The 22,880-nt window shown below is 42.0% G+C and overlaps 1 protein-coding gene across 3 annotated transcripts; it reads left to right on the forward strand.

Moving 5' to 3' along the window:
• Window positions 1-2,047: 2,047 nt before the first annotated feature.
• crybb3 (crystallin, beta B3) lies at window positions 2,048-21,067 on the forward strand. 3 transcript variants are annotated; one of them, XM_072588015.1, is made up of 6 exons: window positions 2,048-2,137; window positions 2,937-3,028; window positions 6,317-6,435; window positions 9,182-9,314; window positions 17,780-17,922; window positions 20,742-21,067. In XM_072588015.1, exons 2-6 carry the CDS (start codon window positions 2,948-2,950, stop codon window positions 20,917-20,919), a joined length of 654 nt encoding a protein of 217 aa, XP_072444116.1. In that variant the 5' UTR covers window positions 2,048-2,137; window positions 2,937-2,947; the 3' UTR covers window positions 20,920-21,067. The 3 variants fall into 3 exon arrangements, with proteins under 3 accessions (XP_072444116.1, XP_072444118.1, XP_072444117.1); XM_072588017.1 differs by having other exon boundaries at window positions 2,944-3,028; XM_072588016.1 differs by having other exon boundaries at window positions 2,087-2,170.
• The last annotated feature ends 1,813 nt before the right edge of the window (window positions 21,068-22,880 follow it).

A 22,880-nucleotide genomic window follows, 5' to 3' on the forward strand; every position in this document is an offset into this window, starting at 1 on the left:
GGGATTCTGTTAAGGTTAATATTCAGTTTCAGTTGGCAGTTAGGAAGGCAAGTGCAATGTTAGCATTCATTTCGAGAAAACTAGAGTACAAAAGCAGGGATATACTGCTGAGGTTGTTCAAGATTCTAGTCAGACCATATTGCAAGTATTGTGAGCAGTTTGAGGTCCCAAATCTAAGAAAGGATGTGTTTGTTTTTGAGGGAATCCAGAGAAGGTTTATAAGAACGATCCCAGGGATGAAGGGTTTGTCATGAGGAGCAGTTGAGGATTCTGGCTGTGTGCTTAATGGATTTTAATGTGTGTGTTTGTGTGGGGGGGAGGGGGCTCATTGAAAGTTCCAGAGTACTGAGAACCTGGATATGGTGGGCATGATATAGATTAGGACCTGAGGGCATAGCTTCACAGTGAAGGGGCAACCTTTAGAACTGAGATGAGGAACGCCTACAGCCAGAGAATGGTGAATCTGTGAAACTCAATGCCACAGAAGGCTTTGGAGGCCAAATGTATTTAAGTCAGAAATAGATTAATTCTTGATTAGTAAGGGAATTAAAGCTGAAAGGGACAAGACAGGACAATGCGGTTGAGAAACATACCAGCCATGATTGATTAGTGGAGCAAACTCGAACTTACTCCCCCCAAGTCAGTGTTTGCAGTCGAGTAATACCTCCATTTTACAAATACACTTCCTTATTTTCAAATATCTCCATGGCCTTATCTCTCTGGATTTCTGACCACCTCCAGATACAACCCTCCATGTGATTGATGTACTCATACCATACTGGTCATTTGCGCTTCATTCATTTTTAACACTTCTTCATCGGTGGCTACACCTTCAGCTTGGCTCCCAAGATCTGGAATTCCCTCCCTTGACCTTAGCCTCCTACCTCTCCTCTTTTTAAGATACTAATTAAAAGTTTAAATAATTTAATCAAACGTTTTGGGTTACTGGCTCTAATGAGGTTTCTGGTTGGTCAGACTCAAGACTGATTTTACAGTAAGGGGCTGCATTGCCAGATTTCAAATGGGACATTAAACTGAGGCACAAATTGCTTAATGATGTAAATGTAAATAATTCCGTGGCATAATTATGAAGATGATAAAGGAGCTATGGAATTCTGGTTCATATGTCTTCCCCCCCCCCCCCCCCCCCATCATCACAAAACCAAGAGTATTTGATCATTATCACGGAGCTGTTTGTTTGAAGTTTGCTGTACATAAATTGGCTGCCAGATTTCTCACCTTGTAACCATGACAGCAGTTCAAACCTATTTCATTGGCTGTCAAGCATTGAGACATCAGTAATGTGAAGCACGCTATATAAATAATACAAGGTTGTTTTTAACCTGGCTTGGTGTCAGATTTTAATTGATAACGCTCTGATGCACCTTGTGACTTAATTACAGTAAAGGTGCTATATAAATGCAAACTACTTGCAGTGTTTCCTTCGCAAATTTGATCAATTTGCATTGAGTTCACGTTGTTAGTATACACTATGATCAAAAACAGCCCAGACGGTAATCCCTGTGGCATCGTAGCCAGTATAGTTCTGCCATCCATAACAAAACACAATTTATCTTGCAAGTACCTGTTTTCAAATTTTAGCCAACTTCTGGAAATGTAACTGCAAATCTTGATGGAGCTTTTGGTTCAATTTAACCACATTAAATCACTTCGTCACGTCAGTGTACAATTTGATTCTCCTTTATATTTTTCAATTATGAAGCTGTTTATCCTCTCATTAAGGCTGTCACAAATCATTAATTAAATGGCAGTTGGATCCAAATGAAAGTGTCGATGGCAGCAGTTTGGGTCAGTGTTGGTTTCTCTGGCACGGTTCTCGCTTGTACTAAAATATTGCTGACCAGAGTCCAGGTCTTAATCTTCTCCGAATCACCCAGGCGGGCTACGGGAGATTTTTGTTTGGGAATCGGTGCCGTTGAACTTTGTACCTGTGCTGGTACAATGAGGTTGGTTTTGATTCTGCTGCGTCGGCTGGCAGCGAACTCGGAGCCGATGCCGAGCCGCGCCATAAATAGAGTGGACGGGAGGGCCGGCGGGCGGCCGTGCAGCGGGAAGCAGTCCCCAGAGTGAAGGCAGACCGCAGCAGAGTGACGCCCAGGCCAGCTAAATCCGCACGGTACACTGCAGCATCCTCTCATCACTCCCTCCCGTAACTAACCACTGCTTTTTAATGACACTTAATAACTCTGCTTTTCTTAAAAAAAGAAATAGAAACTAAAAAATGTAACACATTTGCATCTTTAAATGATTATAGTTTAATGATTAATTTAATGGTTACACTTCAAATTACTGCTTTTTCTTATATTCAGCCTTTTACACTGAAAGGCTTTGCATTTTGACTGAGTAGGTCAGTAACTTTGTTTCACAGAGTTTATTTTTACAGCATGGAAATGGTCCTTCGTCTCGTCGCATGTTTGTCCAGAGAGTGGTTTCATTTCTTTTTGAAAGAATATGTCCTTTTTTCACATAAAACCGGTACTTTGTCAAACCTGCATTAATATTGTATTCTGCGTTGTTATTCTGATCAAACTGGTTTGAGTAATTCAGAGTTTAGAATCCAGACACACCCAGATCGCGCTCTCTAACGCAGATTATTCCATATTTCGTGCGGAATTGTTTTTTGAAATAATTTCCCTCCCTCCACCTGTTGCAGGGCAATTCCCGAAAGCGCCCTGTGCGCCTGTGACCGGAACTCGCCCCCTTTCCAGTTTCAGGGCATTGGGGGAATAGGGGGAAGGGGGCGAGGATGGTGACAGGTTTCTCAGAGAAGAAGGCAGAGACTTCCCTGAGAGATTGTGAGCTTGATGCGGTACTGCCCGTAAGCCCCGCCTGGCCACTAACGCCGCTGGGCCAGCACAGCTCTGATCTTGTCAGAGTCCCTGGTCCCAATGTCACCCCTCTTCTTGTCTCCGAAGGTAATAGGAGGATGACAGAGCAGCAGAGTGCTTCCGAGCAACCGGTCGCTGGGAAAAGTCAAAGTCAAAGTGCACCAGGAGCAAATTACAAGGTACCACATGTAATTCCATCACTTGGCACTGGCCAGAGTGGTCCAAGATTGGCATTACATTAGTTTCTGATTCTATTTATGCTGTTGTTGGTCAAGCAAGTTGGTACCCTGGATCAACTTTCAGGTTTCATCTTTTAAAACTGATCTTTGAACTTCACTGGGCTGCAATGCTTTGTTGAGTTTGTTGGATGCTTAACTGTGACATCTTGTACACCATTGGATTGATTTTCCCTTGAAGGAATATTGTGTTTTAGGTCATAATATTTTGTAATGTCGTTGCCATCAACACGAGCAAGTCAGATGCGCTGCTATTAAACTCTCGTTATATCGCTCATTATCATTATTGTATACCACTCATCCAAACTGTGGCCAACTTTTGAGTCTCTTTTGTTGGTTTCCAGGGCTGTTGGCTTTTCCCTCTGAGATAACAGCACCCATTTCCTAGTCAGTTCCAACGTCCATCCTTTTCCCAAAGCACCTTTCCATGCAAGCGAAGGAGATACAAGTTGTGGCGGCACGGTGGCTCAGTGGTTAGCACTGCTGCCTCACAGCACCAGGGTCCCAGGTTCAAATCCAGCCTCAGGTGACTGCCTGTGTGAAGTTTGCACATTCTTCCCGTGTCTGCGTTGGTTTCCTCCCACAGTGCAAAGATGTGCAGGTCAGGTGAATTGGGTCTGGGTAGGTTGATCTTCAGAGGATCAGTGTGGACTGGTTGGGCCGAAGGCCCTGTTTCCACACTGTAGGGAATCTAATCTAATACCTGCCTTCTTACCCTGACCCTAACCTGTTCCCACTGACTAGGACCCTAAACACTCTTTCCAAGTGAAACTGACTAGCCACATCCACGTCTTTCAATGTAGTGTGCTGTACTCACTGCACACTGTGTGGTCTCCTCTGAGGAGATTACTCTCAAGACTAAGTGACCAATTTGTAGAGTACTTTTCATTGCACAAGCTTCTGGTAGCCTGTTGTTTTAATTCTCCAACTTGCTCCCATTCTTTAGCCTTCCCACCCTTGGCTGCCTGCAATGTTCTAATGAAGTACAACTCAAGTTTGAGGAACAGCATCTTGTCTTTCAGCTGGGCACTGAATTTCTCTGATAATCTCTGCCACTATTTTGTTTAATTTTCTTTTCTTAAACCTTCTTCTTTCCCAATTTCCTTTACTTTGTTTTTAGCCAGGAGCAATTCAGGATCCTGGCAACCACATCTCCTTTAGACACATCTTTTGTGTCTTTACTTGGCCTCAATTGACCTCTCTTGTCGTTCACCAGTCTCAGAATTGATCTTTTGCTGTTCTTCCCACCCTCCAACTTTCATTTGCTCAAAGTTGATCATATGCATCATTAACTTTGGCAGAATCTGAGGAGACAGAAACAGACCTACTGAGTATTTCCAGCATTTTCTGTTCTTTCATATTTCCATCATCCACAATATTTTTGTTTACTCTGTTATTTTTTCAATTACAAAGATAATTGACATCTCTCTAAATAAAACACTGAGGAATTGGTGAACACTCGTTTCAAATCCAACACAGATGAATGTGTGTCTTTTCTGTAAATTAAGAAGAATGTATACTCTAAGTATATTTGGGGCTTTCAGTCTGCCACCTCCTGTTGAACTTGAGTCCATAGTGCTGAACTCCCCAGAATTTTGCACTGACTGGCTTAATTGCAAGTCACACAGAGGAGCATTAAGGAGAGCTGATGTACAATTATGTAGTACTTGATTAGAAAGGCTACCATTCGGACATTAGTGCTAATGAATATTGCTGGGTCAGCAAAGAGGATTTTTTTTTCTCCACATCTAGCTTTTATAGCATTTAACGTAGACTTCAATGTTAACCTCTGGTCCCTGAAATGAGATCCCTCTTCTACAATTCTGGTATTCCACAGGGCTCCAGGTAGACGTTACGTTCTCCCATTCCAGTTTACACTTGCTTCTCAGTTTATGTGGTAATTTCACAATCCTTCAGTTTGATTTATTAAGGAAATACATAATTGCTTCTCCTATTTACTCCAATCACAGATGTCCAGTTCGCTCATTGTAATTCAATCAACTCATACTTTGAGATATGTGTCACAGGGAAACAAAACCTAAATATGCAGGGGGAAAGTCAAGCTAACTGCAAATTATGGTCCATCATATTGGTCCATCTAGTCGTGTTAGCTTTGTAATATCACAATCCACGATTCTACTCTGAAAAAAAGACACAATTTCATCTTGCACTCATCAGGGCATCCACAAGAATACCAATGAAAAGCAGAATTTCATTTTATACTGTAAGGGAAGAAAGTGTGTGTTAGTTGGGAATTACACACAACTTCATCAATGAGTTCCCTTTCCTTGCTGTACTAGTTGGGAAATCTGCTGGGATGATTGTCTACCACAAGCCTGCTGTCACTACTCATTGTACATGTTCTGATTCCTACAGTTCCAAAAGTTTGAGCGTCATGCAAAACTAGCTGCTTCATATGTCTGTGGTAACATGAGTGGCATTTGCCCCTAACATGCTACCATGTTAGCCAAAAGCCAAAAACATTATTTGCTTATCGCATAAATGAGAGATGTGGTATATGAATTTTAGTGGTGGTGTGATGCTCGATACATAGACCATATGACTGGAAGACTAGCAGGTCATGCCAAACAATTCTTCCCTTTGGCTGTCATGGAAAGCAAAGAACTTCTATACCCAACAAGCCAAAGCTTGCAGAACTCAAAACAGTGTTTGACATTAGATGTGATTTCATAGTAGGATTATTTAGCAAAAGTTGTTCACAGTGTGCTATGAACTACACTGACAGGTAATTTAAGCTGGTCAGTCACTAGCCACTGTGTGTGTGTCCTGTGGACTGTATGTATTAATACAGAGGGCCCTTTTCTTTGCAGAAAGAAAGAACATGTCCAGACATTGTGCCTGTTTTAATTTACCAAGTTATGCAGCAGTCATTCGCTGGTTCATTGTTCTGGGCACCATCTTGACCAGAATCAACCTACCTGGTTTAAATTTAAACAAAGCTTGGCAGTGGTAGTTAACTGTCAATTATCATGTAATTGGTGCCTTTTATACAGTAACATCTCTCCCAATCAGACTGCACTTGCTAGCAATCAGCACATCTTTCTTGTGGCGTATGAAAATGTCATTCTTCTTTACATTAGAATTTTTGCAAAGATCTTGATAAGTGTGTGATGAAAACCTTTGATAACATGTAATTTTGTTCAGCAATATTCAAATTCTATACAACCAAATGACTGTTTATCATTAACCTGTTTTATTTTGATTCTTAAGCTCATAGTTTATGAGCTTGAGAACTTCCAGGGTCGCAAGTCTGAGTTTACTGGAGAATGTATGAACCTGGCTGAGAAAGGTTTTGAAAAGGTGGGATCAATCCGTGTGGAGAGTGGTCCGTAAGTGCATGCATTTAAATAGTAAAGTGCAGAGGTAATCTTATGACTATTGTTGAAATTAAAAAGAACCTAATTCACTACTCATATTGGCTCAAGATATGTCAATTGTGATTTAAAAATAGAAAGGAGTCACATAGAATTTAAAAACCTTTCAGTATAGGCTGTTATTGCAGTGAATGATTCTCACCTGTTAATAGTCTTGTTTTTTGTTGCACCACTCTCTAATCTGGGTTCTGTCCATTTACAATTATATGGTTAACCATATCAGCAGCAAACAGATAAATCTCATTGTTGATGACATTCAGCATGTTTTTTGAGGGTTAGAAACAAGAATAATTACTTCCCTGAGTGACCTGTCTGGTAGGATTGATAATATAAATAGATATCTCTCCCCTTTTGGCATCTTCTGAGGAAGAATACTTACATTTACCCAGGGGTTATGAAAAGTACTGTATATCACAAAGTACAGAACATACTCCAGTGAGGAACTTCAAGAGAGGCATGGTAGCTCTACTACTGACCTGAAATAATGTGTCTGCTAGAAAAGGTCTGCATCAGGTGATGCAAGAACTAACAAGAGGGAAAAACCTCCTCAATCTTGTCCTCAAAATCTAGCTGCTTTGCTAAATGAGAGAGATTTAGAATGGTCCTAGCAATTCAAAACTGGGCATCCATGAAGTGCTGTTAGGCATCAACAGCAACAAAACTGAATTCAACTACAAGTTGTAACCTTATGGCCTTGCATTGTCCTCACTTTACCATTACCATCAAGCTCAAGGATCAACTTTGATCAATGACATGTGTAAAGGTGAATATCAGAAAAACCGAAAATGAGATGTAAACTTGTCAAATCTACAACAAGACAACCTGCGCCAAACACTGGAAGTAGCATAGAATAGACACAGCTAAGCGATTCCCGCAATCCTGTCATGTCCAATCATGAATGGCAGTCAATAATGAAACAAGAACAGGAGGAGGAGGCTCCACAAATCAATACAAAAGAGAAGTCTGAAGAAGTTGCAACCAGCTTCAACATGAAGTGCCAGCTGAATGCTCCATCTTAGCCTTCTAATGAAGTTCCCAATGTTACAGATGGTGATCTGATTCACTCCAAATGATATCAACAAACAGCTAAACACTGCAAAGGCTACGGGCCTTGACAACAGCCAAATTATATTACTGAAGTCATGTGTTCCAGAACTAGCCAGCCCGAGTGAAGTTCCAGAAAGCTACAATGCTACCACATATCAAACAATGTGGGAAATTCACCAGATAGGACAAGTCCAATCTGGCCTTGACTTGTGCACTAATGTTCTGAATTGATGCTCGATCCCAGAATCTTGTGATTCAAAGGTGAGAGTGCAACCAAGTGAGCCATAGGTGATCAAGCGTGAAAGATAAATCTTTCAGAGTTGTGACTCGTTAGTGCATTGCTGCACTTTTGTGATCCTGAGACACAGGGACTGATAATACATTTTAATCATCAAGTGATTGAGTCATACAGCGTGGAAACAGACCCTTCAGTCCAACCCGTCCGTGCCAACCAGACATCTCAATCTGACTTCATCACGTTTGTCAGCATTTGGCCCATATCCCTGTAAACCCTTTATAGTCATTTACCCAGGCAGATGCCTTTTAAATGTTGTAATTGTACCTGCCTCCACCACTTTCTCTGGCAGCTGGTTCCATACATGTATCACCCTCTGTGTGAAACAGTTACCCATCTGGTCAATTTTAAATGTTTCCCCTCTCACCTTAAATCTATGCCCTATAGTTTTGGACTCCCCTACCCTGGAAAATACCTATCTATGCCCCTCATGAGTTTATAGACCTCAATAAGGTCACCCCTCAGCTGCCAATACATTTGTGCAGCATGCATTGGTGCCCTTAAAACCAAAGCTGTAGTTTTGGATGCACAGAACCCATGCAAATATAGGAACACATGCAAATTTGAAAATAAGGCATCTGCACATGAACCGTGTAATGGATTATTAAGCCTCTGAAGGAACCTACCCATGTGACGACAAAGTGCTCAGTGTCCAACTCAAGTGATTTAGTAGTCTTATCCGAGAATGAACTATACTTCATTGCTACTGATCCTGTGCTGCTCTACGCGAGCTAATTCTTGCAAGCAGCCATTCTTCACCCAGTCATTGAAGAGCTGCTGGCCTGAATAAGAGTCATAGGGTTTTGAATGCACTTATCTCCCAGGCTGTTTCCAGCAAATTCTGTGGTAAGGGCAGGAATGGTAGCTGTGCTGATCTTGCAGTTATGATGCAAGTTCAAGTTAAATGGAGTGCAGAGGCAGGCATTCTGAGGAGCCCTTGGAAACAATGAACTGGGAACACACTTCTAATCCCATGTTGAACTCCAACATCAACTATAATTCCTGACCCGGAGTCCTATCTTATTAATTCCTGTTTCATGGTTCATTGTTTCTGGGTACCAGCTATAAATCGGCTATGATACATTGGTTAAGTGAGCAGCGAAGTTCTGAAAGCACTAGAGCCAGTGCATTAAAGACAGGAGCAAAGCTTTTTTTTAAGTTGTCCCAGTTTATTGAATTGGACAACAGTCAGGAACAATTTGATAAAAGTGCAGCCTCACTTCTACTTGCTGAAACAGCATTCAAACCAGTACATCTGAAAGATCTTTCTGCCAAATCCCAGTCCCAGAGGGTTAAGATGTGTTTGGTTTTCAGTTGCTTCTCCAAAGTGCTTAACAATTGCCGTTTCTCTTTCCCCAGATGGGTAGGGTTTGAACGACAGAAGTTCACTGGCGAGCAGTTTGTTTTGGAGAAGGGAGAATACCCACGCTGGGATACATGGTCCAACAGCCACAACAGTGAGAGACTACTATCATTCAGACCCATCCGCATCGTAAGTCCCAATTTGTTCCATGTTTCTCCTCCCATAAAAAGAAATATGGAGAAATAGAATGTGCAGTCTTTCAAAGAAAGAGGCAGAAAAAGAGAGCAAACAGTGAGAGATAGAGAGCACACTGTTGTGAGAGCAGCACAAGAGAGATATTGAGCTGGATTTCTCACGAGAGCAGCTTCTGGGACTGGAGATATCAGGACGAGCCTGTCGATTCTTCCTACTTCCATCAGCTATTAAAGCCATTCATGGGAATGAGGTGAGAGTTCCAATCGTTGCCATAAGTAAGTCCCTCCTCTGAGAGCTATCAGCTAATCAAAGGCCAACAGTATTGGGATAGAGGGCCACTGACAGTACTGCCCCCACAGACATTGTGGAGACAATCAGCGATGGATTCGCACCTTTAATGTACATCCAGGGCCTTGTCAATCCAGGCCCCAGTGAGAAGTGTGGGCATGTATGTTGGGCAGGCGGGGGGAAGGAAAGGAGTACTGTTTGAAGGATTGGGACTTCTAAATGACACCAAGAGCCCAGAAAGAAAGCCTCTACTGCTTTTAGCTACACACCAACCCACAGGTTCAAACTTGTCATGCTAGACATTAGGCATCTCCTGCTGCTGTTAAATTAGAGTGACAGCAGGATAAGGCCTGTAAGTGGGCTTTATTTGTCCTTTTAAACATCTAGTTGGCCTATGAGCTGGCAGACCTTCTTGATTCCTCCCCCTCCTATCCTAAGCCTATACAGTCACAGTAGAGATGGGGGAGAGCAGTGGGTGACATGATGCCCTCTTCCACTCAAAATACAGGAACCACCTGTAGTACAGACACTGCAGGTTGAATTGTAACTCCCCAAAACAGGTGGATTAAGTTGCTCAGAGTTTCAAAAAACTGAAACAGGATACCAACCTACCTGTATTTGCCCTCTTCGGGCTTAAACAGAGGTAGATTGAGGACTCAGCAACCATGCTCCTCAGAGGAGAGAGATTGGTCACTTAAATACAACAAGGTCCTGTGCCTTAATTTTAACTGTTTAACTTGTCATCAGTTTTCCAGGCCTTAAGGAATCTGGTAGGTGAAAGCTGATGTGAGAACTTAATCCATGAGGTAAGTACCTTTTACAGAACTACTTGTGAACAAAGAGTAGCAGGAAGTGATTCTTTTAGATCCACTAAACTACCTCGTATAACCTCTTACTCCATGACTGCTGCTCTACAATCGTCTCTCACCTCTTCACAACAGCCTTCGTACTTCACTGTCTGGGATTCTTCTCTGTAGCACCATTCTCACCATCCCCACCCACTCCCACACACACACACACGCATGCACAAAATAGCTATGCTCTCAGACTTACCAAGCTGTGATCTTATATTACATCCCTTCCTATCCAACAAGCCTGTAACAGGTCATTCAGTTTGACAGTGAAAGCCAGCAGAATAACACAGAAATATGTCAACCTCTCCTTTTGGTTCCCTGAACCGAAACACCACAACCATATCACCAACCCTCAACTGCTGCAACCACACACCCTCCCTGAAATAGGATCCAGGCCAATGAAGGTGAAGCAGTGTGAGGACGGACAGGTTGATACAGAGAGAAAGCGAGATGGACAGAGAACACACAGTGTAAGAGATAGAAAGAGACACTGAGAGAACAGGTACAAAGATTAAAAATGTGAGAGGGATAGATACTGTAGGAGAAAGAACAATCAGGGAGATGGTGTTAGAGAAAATGGGAGAGACAGAAACAGTGACAAATTAAGCAACTTCAGAAACAGACAATAAAGAATAAATAGTGATGCACATGCATTGCACATCAAAAGAGAAATGGCACATGCACAGGAGGGATAGAGAACCACACTGAAAGAAAGGCCAATTCCCTGATACCCTACTCATGGAGCGACCCCTTGCACATTGATATGCTTATATGGAGGGCAGAGAGATTCTCCTGAACTGGTGCTTTTTAAATTATAGTTTTCAGGCCTTATTTAAGGTCCAACATTATCTAAATGTATGTTAACAGGTCAAATAACAAATTGCCATTTCCTTTCTTCATGATTCTGTGCCTGCCTTATGCACGGCTCATTAGTTGGAAATGACAGATTTTCTGTGCTGTTTATATTCTTACAGATTGAGCTATTTAGTTTATTATGATAATATGGGGAGCTGGTGTTATATCTTTGGACCAATATTGAACCCCTGGCAAATGTTCTGGGGGCATGGGTTTGAATCTCACCATGACAGTCAATGATGCCCACATCCTATGAAAGAATTTTTAAAAACGTTTTGGAACATAAAAGAACAGGGGTAGACCATTCAGCCCCTCAAGCCTGCTCCACCATTCTAGAACATGGCTGATCATCCACCTCAATGCCATTGCCCTACATTCATTCTATATTCCTTGATGTCATTTGTGACTAAAAATCTAAATCTGTCTGAAATTAATGACTGAACATCCACTACTCTTTGAGGTTGAGAATTCTAAATATTCAACACCCTCTGAAGGAATTTCTCCTTATCTCAGTCCTAAATGACCTGCTCCTTAATCTGAGATTATGTCTGATGGTTTTATACTTATCAATAGGGGAAGCATCCTAACCATGTCTAACCTGTCATTCCCTGCATGAATGTCATAAGTCCCAATGTGATGACCTCTCATTTTCCTAAACTCCAGAGATGACAGGCCCACATTCCACAATCTCACCACTTAAACATTCCCACCATCCGAGCAATCGGTCTGGTGAACTTGCACTGTATTCCCTCTCTAACAAGCACAAGTTTGCTTAGGCAGAGGGCCCGAATTGTGTACAGTTCCACAGGTGTACTTTCATCAATGGCTAAACAATTGGAGCAAGATTTCTATGTACCTGTACCCAAATGCTGTTGTGATAAAAGCTAACATACTGTTTGCTTTCTGAATTATTTCCTGCACTTGCATTGCTCCTTCAGTGACTTATGAACAAGAACACCTTTCGATATGAACCTTTTCCAATTCCTTACTATTTATGAAATACTCCGCACCTTTGTTCCTTCTAGCAAAGTGGATAACCTCACAATTGTCCACATTATCTTCCAACTGCCATGTCCATGCCAGACCATTGTTAAAGATTGTGATCCAAGTGGTACCCCACTGGTGCCAGCCTGTCAACTGAGAATTGATCGATTTATTTCTATTCATTTTTTTATTGTTAACTGTTCCTCAGTCCAGACTAATATATGATTGCAGTCCCATGGACTTGAACTCTGTTTAGTAACCTCCTGCATGGGACTTTGTTAAAATTCTTCTATAAATCCAAAATCTCCATATCGACAGAATCTTCCTTGTCGACTCTGCTAGTATAATTTTGTACATCTCAATCATGTCCACCCAACAATCTCCTTTGATGTAAGGAAGGTAACTCTGTCTTCATAACTGAAGCTGTCCAGTTCAGGCAACATAGTGGTAAATCTCTTCTGCACCCTCTCCACTGCTATTGTAACCCTCTTATAATGTTGTAGTTGTGTTAACTGGACAGCAATGAAGGCTGGAACTGAACTCACTACAAACAAGCTGCTATCAAATCTGCAGCATTATAAAGCCATCATTCTCACCATTATGCTACCACCTCCAGCTGATAGTCAATGCTGATACTGAGAATGCTTGGTGTAGGGGGGGATGTGGTGCCAATCAAGTGTGCTGCTTTGTCTTGGATAGTGTCAAGTTTCTTGAATGTTGTTGGAGCTGCACACATCCAGACAAATGGTGAGTATTCCATCTCACACCTTGTAGATGGCAAAGTTTGGGGAGTCAGGAGATCAGCTGTTCCATTTAGAATTGCTAGCCTCTGACCTACTGTCATAGCCACAGTTAGGCCAGTTCACTTTCTGGTTAATGGTAACCCCGACAATGTTGTTAGTGGGGATTTCTGTGATGGTAATGCCCATTCAATGTGAAAGATGATAGATTCTCTCTTGTTGGAGATGGTCATTGCCCAGCATTTAAGTGACAAGTAACATTTATGTCAGACATCAACCCAAACTTAGATGATATCCAAGTCTGTCTGCATTTTGGAATTGACTTCTTCTGTATCTGAGGAGTCACAGATTGTGCAATCATCCGCGAACCTCCCTATAATCTAAGCCCTTCAATGGAAGGAAGGACACTGATTAAGCAGCTGAAGATGGTTAGATCTCGGATGCTATTTTGAGAAGGTATGCAGAGATGCCCTGGAGCTAAGATGACTGACGTTTGTCCCAGTGATTGACAAATGATACTTATCATTTAGATGACTCTAAACAGGAGAGCTCTCCCACTAATTCCCATTGTCTCCAGTTTTGTAGCTGCATGCTGCCTTAACTTGGATCTTTTGTCCATGTCTGAGCAAAGGCTGTAATGAGGTCAGGAGCTGAATGGCCCTGGCAGACCCCAAACTGAGTGTCACCAAATCCTCCTTGTTAATTCTGTGGATAACTCCTTCCATCATTTCACTAATGATCAAGAGTAAATTGATGGGATGGCGGTTGGCTAGATTGGATTTGTCCTGCTTTTTATGTACAGGATACACCTGAGCAATTTTCCACATTGTTGGGTATATGCCAGTATTGGAGATGCCAATGAACAGCTTAGCACGGGCACAGCAAATTCTGGAGCACAGGTCTTTGGTAATATTGGAGGAATGTTGTACGGGTTCACTACCTTAACAGTATCCAGTACCTCCAACCATTTCTTGATATCATAGAGTCATGGAGATGTACAGCACGGAAACAGACCCTTTGGTCCAACTTGTCCATGCCAACCAGATATTTCAACCCAATCGAGTCCCACCTGCCAGCACCTGGCCCATATCCCTCCAAACCCTTCCTATTCATATACCCATCCAAATGCCTTTTAAATATTGCAATTATACTAGCCTCCACTTCCTCTGGCAGCTCATTCCATACACGTACTACCCTCTGCATGAAAAAGTTGCCTTTTAGGTCTCTTTTATGTCATTCCCCTCTCACCCTAGGCCTATGCCCTCTAGCTCTGGAGTCCCCGATCCCAGGGAAAAGACTTTGTCTATTTATCCTATCCATGCCCCTCATGATTTTGTAAACCTCTATAAGATCACCCCTCAGCCTCCGATGCTCCAGGGAAAACAGCCCTACCCTATTCCAACTCTCCCTATAGCTCAAATCCTCCAATCCTGGCATCATCCTTGTAAATCTTTTCTGAACCCTTTCAAGTTTCACAACATCTTTCTGATAGGAAGGAGACCAGAATTGCACGCAATATTCCAACAGTGGCCTAACCAATGTCCTGTACAGCCGCAACATGACCTCCCAACTCCTGTACTGAATACTCTGACCAATAAAGGAAAGTATACCAAACACCTTCTTCACTATCCTACCTACCTGTGACTCCACTTTCAAGGAGCTATGAACCTGCACTCCAAGGTCTCTTTGTTCAGCAACACTCCCTAGCACCTTACCATTAAATGTATAAGTCCTGCTAAGATTTGCTTTCCCAAAATGCAGCACTTTGCATTTATCTGAATTAAAGTCCATCTGCCACTTCTCAGCTCTTTGGCCCATTTGATCAAGATCCCGTTGTAATCTGAGATCAGCTTCTTTGCTGTCGACTACACCTCTGATTTTGGTGTCATCTACAAACTTACCAACTATACCTCTTATGCTCACATCCAAATCATTTATATAAATGATGAAAAATAGTGGACCCAAAACCGATCCTTGTGGCACTCCACTGGTCGCAGGCCTCCAGTCTGAAAACAACCCTCCACCACTACCCTCTGTCTTCTACCTTTGAGTGAGTTCTATATCCAAATAGCTAGTTCTCCCTGTATTCCTTGAGATCTAACCTCCCTAACCAATCTCCCATAGGGAACCTTGTTGAATGTCTTACTAAAGTCCATATATATCATGTCCATCATTCTGCCCTCATCAATCCTCTTTGTTACTTCATCAAAAAACTCAATCAAGTTTGTGAGACATGATTTCCCACACTCAAAGCCATGTTGTCTATCCCTCATCAGTCCTTGCCTTTCCAAATGCATGTACATCCTATCCCTCAGGATTCCCTCCAACAACTTGCCCACCACCGAGGTCAAGCTCACTGATCTATAGTTCCCTGGCTTGTCCTTACCACCTTTCTTAAATAGTGGCACCACGTTAGCCAACCTCCAGTCTTCAGTCACCTCACCCTCAGGTGACTGTGTGGAGTTTGCACATTCTCCCTGTGTCTGTGTGGGTTTCCTCCGGGTGCTCCAGCTTCCTCCCACAGTCCAAAGATGTGCAGATCAGGTGAATTGGCCATGCTAAGTTGTCCATAGTGTTAGGTGCATTAATCAGAGGGAAATGGATCAGGGTGGGTTACTCTTCGGAGGGTCAGTGTGGACTGGTTGGGCTGAAGGGCCTGTTTGCACCTTGTCGAGAATGTAATCTAATCTGTGACTATCGATACAAATCTCTCAGTTTATGGAGTGAATCAAATTTGCTGAAGTTTATCATCAAAAGCTAGCATCCAAGTTCAGCAAAAAAATGGAATGTTGGCCTTTATTCCAAAGGGGCTGGTGTATAATGTAACATGATTTTGCTAAAGGTATACAAGGTGCTAGTCAGACCACAGCTGGAACACTGTGAACAGTTTATTTAAGGCCTCTTATCTAAGATATACCTGTATAGGCATTGGAAACAGTCCACACAAGGTTCACCAGGCTCATATCAGATATAGTGGGACAGTTTTATGAGGAGACGTTGAGTAGATTGGTGTATACTAATTAGAATATAGAAGAATGAGAGGCAGCCTTAATGAAAGATACAAGATTCTTAGATGACAAGGCAAAGTTGATTCAAAAAGGTTGTTTCCCCTTGTGGAGGGGTGTCGGTCCAGAGGGCGTAATCTCAGAATAAATGGTTGAAGGTTTAAAACAGAGGAATTTTTTCTCAGAGTTGGGAATTCTTTACTGCAGAAGATTTGCAAATGATTCCATCTTATCTTTTTATTGATGTGCTGGGGTCCCCCATCATTGAGGAAGGAACAAGAGTTACCTATATGGAAGAGGACCATTACAGTTAGAATGGAACACATATGCAAGAAAAACACTCAAAGACTTTCTGGAAATGGAAAGAAACAGAGGTGAAAGAATGTACATCAGGGAGGGCCAAACATTCAATGGAAAAGATAGTGCAAGACAGTGAAAGGCAGATATACAACAAGGGACAGACACCCAAACACTAACTATACAAGTCACAAGCAAAATAAGAATAGACCTGTCCTTAGGTAACTGGTCAGATAAATATTCAACTGGTTGACAAATAAACATAGGGAAGTCTCCAAATACAAGGTGCATGCAGTGTAAAATCAGTATGCTGAACTTGTATAAAGCAAAATGGGTGCATCAAAGAACATCATTCCAAGGAAATACAAAGATTTTAATGAAGAGAAGCACAGGCTAAATCTAAGTATAACCATCATAAAGATAACTCTAAAGAACACAAAACTTGTACTTGCATGGTGGAAAAGGAGGAACAGAAAGGCTAAGAAGAAACTTGAGAAAAATTAACGAACAAAGCAGAATGCAGCTGAAAAGAATATTGATTATTTGTCCTCATTGATGTAGTTTGCCTTCCAACTACACAAATTTAGATTTCCCGAATCGCATCCTTTCCTTTACCTTTCACGAGTTTATTTTGTCACCTACATTCAGCTTTATATTTATTCCCTCATCCTTTTAACTCTCCTTGTCCTGGCCTCTTGTACATCTTTCTCCTTTTGGCCCACCCCGAATTTGTGGCAGGTTCATAGAATCCCTACAGTACACAATCAGGCCCTTCGGCCCAACAATACCACACCCACCCTCCAAAGTGTAACCCACCCTGACCCATTCCCCTATCCTATTACTCTACATTTACCCTGACTAATGCACCTAACCTACACATCCCTGAACACTTCAGACAATTTAGCATGGCCAACTCACCTAACCTGCACATCTTTGGATTCTGGGAAGAAACCAGATGAAACCCACACAGACACAGGGAGAACGTGCAAACTCCACACAAACAGTCGCCCGAGGCTAGAATCGAACCCGGGTCCCTGGCACTATGAGGCAGCAGTGCTAACCCACTGAGCCACTATGCTGCCCAGGTTTTTCAAACATTTCCTTCCCTAAATTCCCCGATGTTTGCACATCTATGTTTTGGTCACTTTTCCTAAACTCTCACTCTTTGGCTCAGCTTGGTATCACCATTTATTTCTAATTGTGAAGCATTTTGACACACATTTCAATTAATGATCCAGCAAACATACAGGTAATTATTGTCACATATATGACAATTAAGACTGGAATTTAAACTTTGGACTCCTTGTCAAGACTCTAATGTATTTTGAGACAACTTTCAATTCTAGGTTCTCTGCGTCACTACTGACATATTGCCTTCTGGTATCTGAATCTCATATTTAACATTTCAACCTACTGATTGTTTTACTTTCTTTTAGGATGGCGGAGAGCACAAGATCCATCTCTTTGAGTTAGCTGGATATAATGGGAGGAAGATGGAGATTGTAGAAGATGATGTTCCCAGCCTTTGGGCTTATGGATTCCAGAATAGAGTAGCCAGCATCAAAGTCATCAATGGAACGTAAGACAACACCTTACACTGTTTAAGTCATTGAAATTTTCCTGCAAATTGTTAGGTCATGTCAAAGCATTTGTTTTGATTATCTCTTGCTGCATGTTTGGAAGGATTAAGGTGTAACCCACATTTCTTCCTGATTTACTCCATATTTGCCTCTATCTCATCTGCAATCCCCATATTAAAGAACTAAAAAGTAAACATTTAAAAATGAGGGCAGAGGAGCTGCAGTATTAACACTTGAGAACAAATTATATCCTGCATCAACTACAAAAACAGCATCAAAACATAATGAGAATTTGATAAAGGATCCAGAAGTGGTGTTATGTGTTACCAAGATTTCTGCCAATGCCTTACCTAGAAATAAAATGATGTTTTAGAAAGGTAATGATGTAATACTTTCCGAAGAGATGTGACTTTGTAGATCCCTGAATGTTGCAACTCAGGCTGGGTAATCTGGTGGACATTTAGTGGAGACACATTTGCTTATTCAAACTAACTTTCAATAAGGCAGCAGAAGGGAGTGAACATGCAGGAAGGCAATTAAATATGAAAATTTGTTATGTCAGTGTAAGACCCAAACTGCAGTTATTGAGAAGAATTGGGTGAAGAATGCATTGTGACCTGTCACATATTCTCCAAACCATTGCAGCAATGACTCACTTACCTGATGAGTTTGACTCCAACAACTTTGATGCCATCCAAGACAGAGCAACCTGTTCAATTAGCGTCCCATTGTCCAGTTTAAGCATCCATTCCTTTTGCCATTGATGCACAGTGGCAGCTATGTGTACCACCACTGCACCAAGACTCTTCCAAAAGAATGTTTTAAACTTGCAGCCTCTGTTACCATTGTCCTTTTGGTGATAATGCATGTCTCCCTCCAAGTTACATATTATCCTGACTTGGAACCATCTTGCTGATATTTCACTGTTGCTACATCAAAATTCTAATTGAAAAATCCCTTCCAACAGTCCTGTGGGTCCACCACAGGGACTGCAGTGGTATGAGAAGGTGGTTCACCACCCTTTCTTCAAAGCTTGCATCCCCACATGCGGATTAGTATGCTGACACTGCTCCCAGCATTGACGTCTGGTTTTGGACCTCGGAGGTCTGCGCAGAAAACAAAATTCAAGGGAAGGTAGCTCACCTTCACAAGAATAATTAAAGATAGGTGATGAATGTTGACTTGTCCAGCATTGCCCATGATTCAATGAACAAATTTTTAGGAGGAAACAGAATAACCCTCCTGTTCCATCAGAACTCTTCCAGTTTGTTGCTGACCCCCATTGTCACCATATTCCCACACACCCTTCCTGAACAACGGTAGTCATCTGACAAGGATTAACCTGGAGTTGCAAAAGTTACAGATTTATTTCCAGGAAACGAGCAACCCTGCTGGTAACTGGCAATTTTTAAAAACTGTTTATTAACTTTAAAAGTATTGATGATGGGAAATAGAGGTGTTTGATCCACAGCCAATCACCAACTGAGGAGGCATCTTGTCATTTCCTGGTGGCTGCACGGAGGCAGGATTCTGCAATGATGGACCTGTCTGGGGGAGGTTTGTGGCAGCTGTGGGTCACTTGGAAACATGAAATCGTAGATTAAAACCTTCAGAGGTACAATGAGCCAGATTTTCAGTGCTAGTCCCAACAGTGTCTGCTTCTGACTATGTTCAATAACTGGCCACATTTGCTCCTGAACAGTTTTGAACACAGTTGGCACCTATAAGCACCACAAAAGCACGGTGGCACAGTGGTTAGCACTGCTGCCTCACAGCGCCAGAGACCCGGGTTCAATTCCCGCCTCAGGCGAGTGACTGTGTGGAGTTTGCACATTCTCCCCGTGTCTGCGTGGGTTTCCTCCGGGTGCACCGGTTTCCTCCCATAGTCCAAAGATGTGCAGGTCAGGTGAATTGGCAATGCTAAATTGCCATAGTGTTAGGTAAGGGGTAGATGTAGGGGTATGGGTGGGTTGCGCTTCGGCGGGGCGGTATGGACTTGTTGGGCCGAAGGGCCTGTTTCCACACTGTAAGTAATCTAATCTAATCTTAAAAAAAAAGCAATGTTGGTAAATTCCAGATCTAAAAATGAGTCATGCCTTCTGACTGCCACATTCGGGTTGGTCAGTACCTACTCAATGCCCAACTGCACAGTCTCCTCCACAAAGTCAACAGGGCATAAGGGATGTAAGAGGTTAAAAACGCAATAGATAGGCAGATCATGGCTAGTAACGAGAAAGATCTAAATAATGTTTTCAACTGTAGTTGACCTTTAGAGGATAAATTAGACATAAACCATGCAGACATTCAGGGCGTGATAGATGAGTTAAATGAATACTTTGAAAACAAAGACTGGGAATATTTCAACATGACTCAGGAATCCATATCCATTTGGGAATTACTAAAACATTAAAACTAAGAAACTGAATAAATTAGAGGATGGTTTCAATAATCCTGCAACCATATCAAGGGACAGTATTGACACTCACATATGGCTGGCTATCACAAACTCACTATCTATGATGAGCCATCCATTAGTTTGAATGGATGGAACATTACAAGCTGCAAACTTGGAATCGCACCTCACCTGCTTCCTGTGAACGTTGATTCTAAATGGGAAGTTGCAATTAAATATCTGTATGGTTCCTGAAATGGACAGGATGGAGCAAAAAAAAACAAGTTCAGTAAAGCAGCCATGGGTTTGCTTCATTTATCTAGAAGCTTCACCAACACACAAACTGCCTAAGCTAAGGACTGGAAGATAGTGAATGTTATCCTGATACCTACCAAATATGTAATGTCATATTCTGTTGACCTCTAGGTGGGTAGGGTACCAGTACCCTGGTTATCGAGGACCGCAGTATGTATTTGAAAAAGTGGACTATAAACATTGGAACGAATGGGATTCGAACCAGCCTCTGATCCAGTCGATCCGCCGTGTTCGTGATATGCAATGGCACAAACAAGGCTGCTTCCAGGCTACTCCCACGAGCAGCTGAAAGAGACAGGAGGAAAACCTTGAGGTCAGGGGCAGAACGTTTGCAAAGAAGAGAAGAATGAAGTAGAACCTACAGGCCTTTTGTCCCTGTGCTGTACAAAAAAACTGCTACAAATAAAATGGTGACTGACTGTAACCACTTACATGATCATATTTGTTCACATGGATTTTCTGTTTCTTTTCCTTTTTAAGCAAAGATAAAACATCCAGTACCCTGACTATACATATATTTTTTTGCCAGAGTTCCTACTCTGATCACTGTCCAGTGATCCCACCTGGGAATTTTGTGTGTGTGTGTCTCTCTGTGTAGGAGACTAGCTTCCTGTGATGCATCTGAGAAACAGCTCACTGTCCACACTGCTGCATGACAATTGGGCAAAATGCCAGTCGCCTTGTTACTGGATCTCTCCTGAGAAAAGGTGAGAAAATTGGACTATAAATGTATCTCTTTTAAAAGAGTTATAAAAATGTTCCAAAGAAACACTTGTCACACTGTAAGCTTAACCCAGTCATTAAGATTAGATAGATTACTTACAGTGTGGAAACAGGCCCTTCAGCCCAACAAGTCCACACTGACCCTCTGAAGAGGAACCCACCCAGACCCATTCCTCTACATTTACCCCTTCACCTAACTCTATGGGCAATTTAGCATGGCCAATTCACCTAACCTGCACATTTTTGGAATGTGGGAGGAAACCAGAGCACCTGGAGGAAACCCACGTAGACAGAGGGAGAACGTGCAAACTCCACACAGACAGTTGCCTGAGGTGGGAATTGAACCCAGGTCTCTGGCACTGTGAGGCAATAGTGCTAGCCACTGTGCCACCCCCATGACAGAATCTCTAATAAAGTCATATTGTTGACTGAGGTTGCTGCAGTAAGCTCCCTGTAAAATATAAATCCACAGAAGTTCAGAAAATCAGAAGGTCACGTTGTTAATGCTGAGCCATGGGCTTATGTGTAAACATACAGGATTAAACAAACCCTCAAAAGTAAACCAGAAACAGTGTTTGTTTCATTTCACCTGCAAATGAATGTGCCCTCAAACTCTCAAAGAGAAGTCTTTGTACCAGAATCGCTCTCAATCAAAGAACAAAAAAAAAACTTTGGTCATCCACACAGACTACAATATTCTCTTAAAATTTTTACATTTATTTGCTTCAGTGACTTTCTTTGAGATCTTAAGACACATTATTATTTTTACTGTCCATGGGTTTGTCCAGATTTTTTGTGTCGAAAACAGAAGGCATTTTTATAGAGTGCTTTTCATGGTCCTCAGGGCACAGTTAAGACCTATTGTGAATAATGTGTGCAATGTTGGTGTCTTCATTAAGGCAGGTTGTAAATGCTTTGGAGACACTTCCCCGGAATTTATTAGATTATAGTTGGTATGTCTGGGTTATGTTATGAGGAAAGCTTGGGCAGGCTGGGCTGGTTTCCACTGTAGTTTTGAAGTGTGAGAGGTGACTTGATTGAACAGTATAAAATCCTGAATGGTCTTGACAAGGTGGATGTGAAAAGCATGATCCCTGTGTTAGGTCAATCCAGAATTATGGGACACAATTATAAAATTAAGGGTTACCATTTTGAGACAGCGATGAGATTTCTTTTTGAGGGCTGTGTGACTTTAAAACATTGTCTCAGAAGGCAATGAAGATGGGATCATAGAGTCATAGGGATGTACAGCACAGAAATGGACCCTTTGGTCCAAACTCATCATGCCGATCAGATAGCCCAACCTCACCTAGTCCCATTTGCCAGCACTTGGCACATATCCCTCCTATTCGTATACCCATCCAGATGCCTATTAAATGCTGTAAATGTACCAGCCTCCACCACTTCCTCTAGAAGCTCTTTCCATACATGTACCACCCTTTTGTGTGAAAAAGTTGCCCCTTAGGTCACTTTAATATCTTTCCCCTCTCACCCTAAACCTATGCCCTCTCATTCTGGACTTCCCCA

Source organism: Chiloscyllium punctatum, chromosome 17 (assembly GCF_047496795.1).
Source record: "Chiloscyllium punctatum isolate Juve2018m chromosome 17, sChiPun1.3, whole genome shotgun sequence".
NCBI lineage: Eukaryota > Metazoa > Chordata > Chondrichthyes > Orectolobiformes > Hemiscylliidae > Chiloscyllium > Chiloscyllium punctatum.